The 3,062-nt window shown below is 26.8% G+C and overlaps 1 protein-coding gene across 1 annotated transcript; it reads left to right on the top strand.

Annotated features, from left to right (window-relative positions):
- Positions 1 to 1,534: 1,534 nt before the first annotated feature.
- LOC119677951 lies at positions 1,535 to 2,215 on the top strand (the record flags this gene model as incomplete). The annotated part of the gene is made up of 4 exons (XM_038089541.1): positions 1,535 to 1,579; positions 1,644 to 1,799; positions 1,860 to 2,024; positions 2,081 to 2,215. Coding segments are annotated over exons 1-4 (501 nt in total), but the record flags the coding sequence as incomplete, so codon positions are not given.
- Between the last annotated feature and the right edge of the window lie 847 nt (positions 2,216 to 3,062).

Genomic DNA, 3,062 nt, shown 5'->3' with positions numbered 1-3,062 from the left:
ATTAAATTAGATATTATTAATAAAACTATTATTATTATGTTGAAGCAGTTTTGAGCTAATGCACTTAAGCACTTATACTCTTTTTTAACTCAAGGTATTTTCAAAACGTCTCTTTACACCTTGACTAGATTATTGTTTATCACTTTATCAGACTAAGCAATAATTGACCTCATACCTCCTCGAGGATCCTGTAACTATTTTGAGATTTGATAACTCGGTATTGGTAAATCTGTCAGTTTATTATTATATTATTATAAAAATATTTGATATTCTTATATTGTGTTTTTTATTCCTTACAGCATTGGTAGCTCAACTGATAGATCAGTAGACAATAGTATTCATAAATTGAATACCATATTATAATCACAATAAACTCGTTTCATTTGGAACTTCTGCCATTAGAACAGATTAAGAACTCTTCTCTAAATTTAGTTCTAGACTTTATTCACAAAGCTTTAAGAGACTTTGTGTGATCAATAGTGAATCTCGTATAATAGGACTCTTCTGGCCGCAGTACCGGCTGTTGGGCAATTTCACGCTTAAACTTTAATAATAATAATAATAACAACAGATTCAAGGCCGAAAAAATAAGTGCTTTGGAGCAGGAGAATAGATGGGTACCATCTTAGAGGATAGAGTTGTAGTTAAGGCAGCCTTAAGTAATCATTAGGAATACCTAATTAATCTAACCATATCGCTGACATCATAAGATGTCAAGACTCAACGATGAGAAGATGGGAAGACTCAACGATATACAGACATCTGTATTCAAGTTGGTGGCATTCTATTAAAAAAAAGTTTATTTCTATTAAGAAAGAAAGATTTTAATCTTTGGTAAGTGTTAAAATGTTTGAAACCTTTAAGTTTCTTTTATGATAACACATAGAATTTTTAGAATGGCAGCTGTAACCTAATCTAACCTAATTATATGCAAAGTTTATATGATGTTAAAATCTGTCTAATATTAGAACGAATACCTTTCTATATAAATATATATATGGTATATAAATACCATACCATAAAAGTGAAATGAAAATACTTTCAACAAATTAAAATATTTTAATAAAAATTAGAAGTAATACGACGAAATGGATTTCGAACATATTTTTGATTCCTGATTAAAATTTTATAATGGAGTGGAAAAATTATAAATGGAAAATTTTAAAAATTTAAATAAATATTTCTTAAATTTCTTAAATATTTCGAAATAAATACCATATTAAAGTAAAAATAACATATATTTATTACTAATTACAAACTTTTCTAAAACTGTTTAATGGTGCAAAACAATTAACTGAAATTAATCTTCCTGAAATAATTGATTGCAAGTGGAATAATGATATATAAATTAGTTAGCCTTATGTGGAACGTTGGAATATTTAACCAGAAAAGCTACAGAATAATTTTATATAAAAATCATTTCCATAGATAAAAATCTCGTTTTAATTTCATTTTAATTCAGTTCCTATCGCTTTACAACCTATGTTTCAAAATAATAAAAATAAATGCTCGAATCATTTAAATTTAGTTCGAAATGGATGGGCATAGTTTATTTGTGTTATTAATAATCATTCCTATTGTAAGTTAAACTATTTTATATATATAAATCAGATTTTCTTAATTTATCCTTGTTTTCCTTTAAGATTCACACTGAACTTAGATTTACGAATATTAAATGTGAAACACGAGATCCATCATTCTCAGATTTTGAGTATTGCTATCTGAAATCGATTAATCGCACTTATAAATATTTTTCATTAAAAGTCAGGTTATATAAAATTCCCGTTACAGTTATCCATGTAAGTGGTTTATTTAATATATTCTACCTTTGTAACAAAATGTCTTAACAATACTTACAGGTTGGATTTGCTCTTTCAAAGAAGGAGAGTGGGTATAAACCATTTTTGTATAATTTTACAATTGACGGCTGCAAGTATCTTAAATCGCCCAAAAATCGTCTTATTACTTTTTTTTACGAAATTTTTAAGGTTTATTCAAATATAAATCACACTTGTCCATTTAATGTTTGTATTTAATTTAAAATATATATAAATAATGGTTTTTAATAAAAATATTTCAGCATGACATAATTGTGGATAAACTGAATTCACAGTCCATGGATAACTCCTTTACGAGGGTCCTACCGTTTCCAAGTGGTGATTACATTATACATTCATCATGGTATGCTTATAATATTCTACGTGCGACTGTTAATATATATATTTCTAAGGATGAGTAATAAAATAAATAAAGTGTACTTCAAGTGATATTTTTTTTTAATATTTAATAATATAATACATCGTTTGTATGAGCAATATATCTTTCTCTTTAAAATAAATTCCCCAGAAAAAGTATTTGGTCATAAAAGAGATAAATTCGGAAAATACCAATGATTTTGAAACGAGGCACCCAGAAATGACAGCGATGTTATTAAATACACACAATACTCTAACATTAACGATGAAATAGATTTGTTATCCGCAGGTAAAAAGCCAGATTCAAGAAAAAAAAACATTTTTCTGTTATCGTTGGTCTACCCATTAATAGTATTTTACCTTATCAGTATTCGGACCTCTCATTTATATTACATTATTCTATCTTATGCTTGCTCATTATAGTAAATTTAAGATAATTTTTTCTGCTTATCCAAACTATAATATAGTTAAATAAACATAATATAGTCATATAACTAATAAAAAGGATTGAAGCTTTGCTAAATTTTAATTGAGGTTAAGTTCATAAGGACGCATTTCATTGTTCTTAGACTTACTGGAATATTGGTACATAAATTAATTAAACTTTTGTACAAAACTAATATATTTACAGATATAGATCATCACATTGACTATATGCCTATAAACCAGGTAAACCAGGTATTAGGGGAGTTTAGCTTTTTCTCAAATATAAACATCAAATATGTCCTTTAGAATTTACCATTTACCCAAAGAAATCTGTAATAAGTGAAAAAAACCCCAATGAATTTATGTACCAATAACTCAAATTAAAAAGTCTTTTGTATGTCTTTCAAGAAGATGTTTGATACGATACCACAATCCATCACA

This window comes from Teleopsis dalmanni, chromosome 1 (assembly GCF_002237135.1).
Source record: "Teleopsis dalmanni isolate 2A chromosome 1, ASM223713v2, whole genome shotgun sequence".
Classification (NCBI taxonomy): Eukaryota; Metazoa; Arthropoda; class Insecta; order Diptera; family Diopsidae; genus Teleopsis; species Teleopsis dalmanni.
This window is presented reverse-complemented; position numbering and strand designations above follow the sequence as displayed.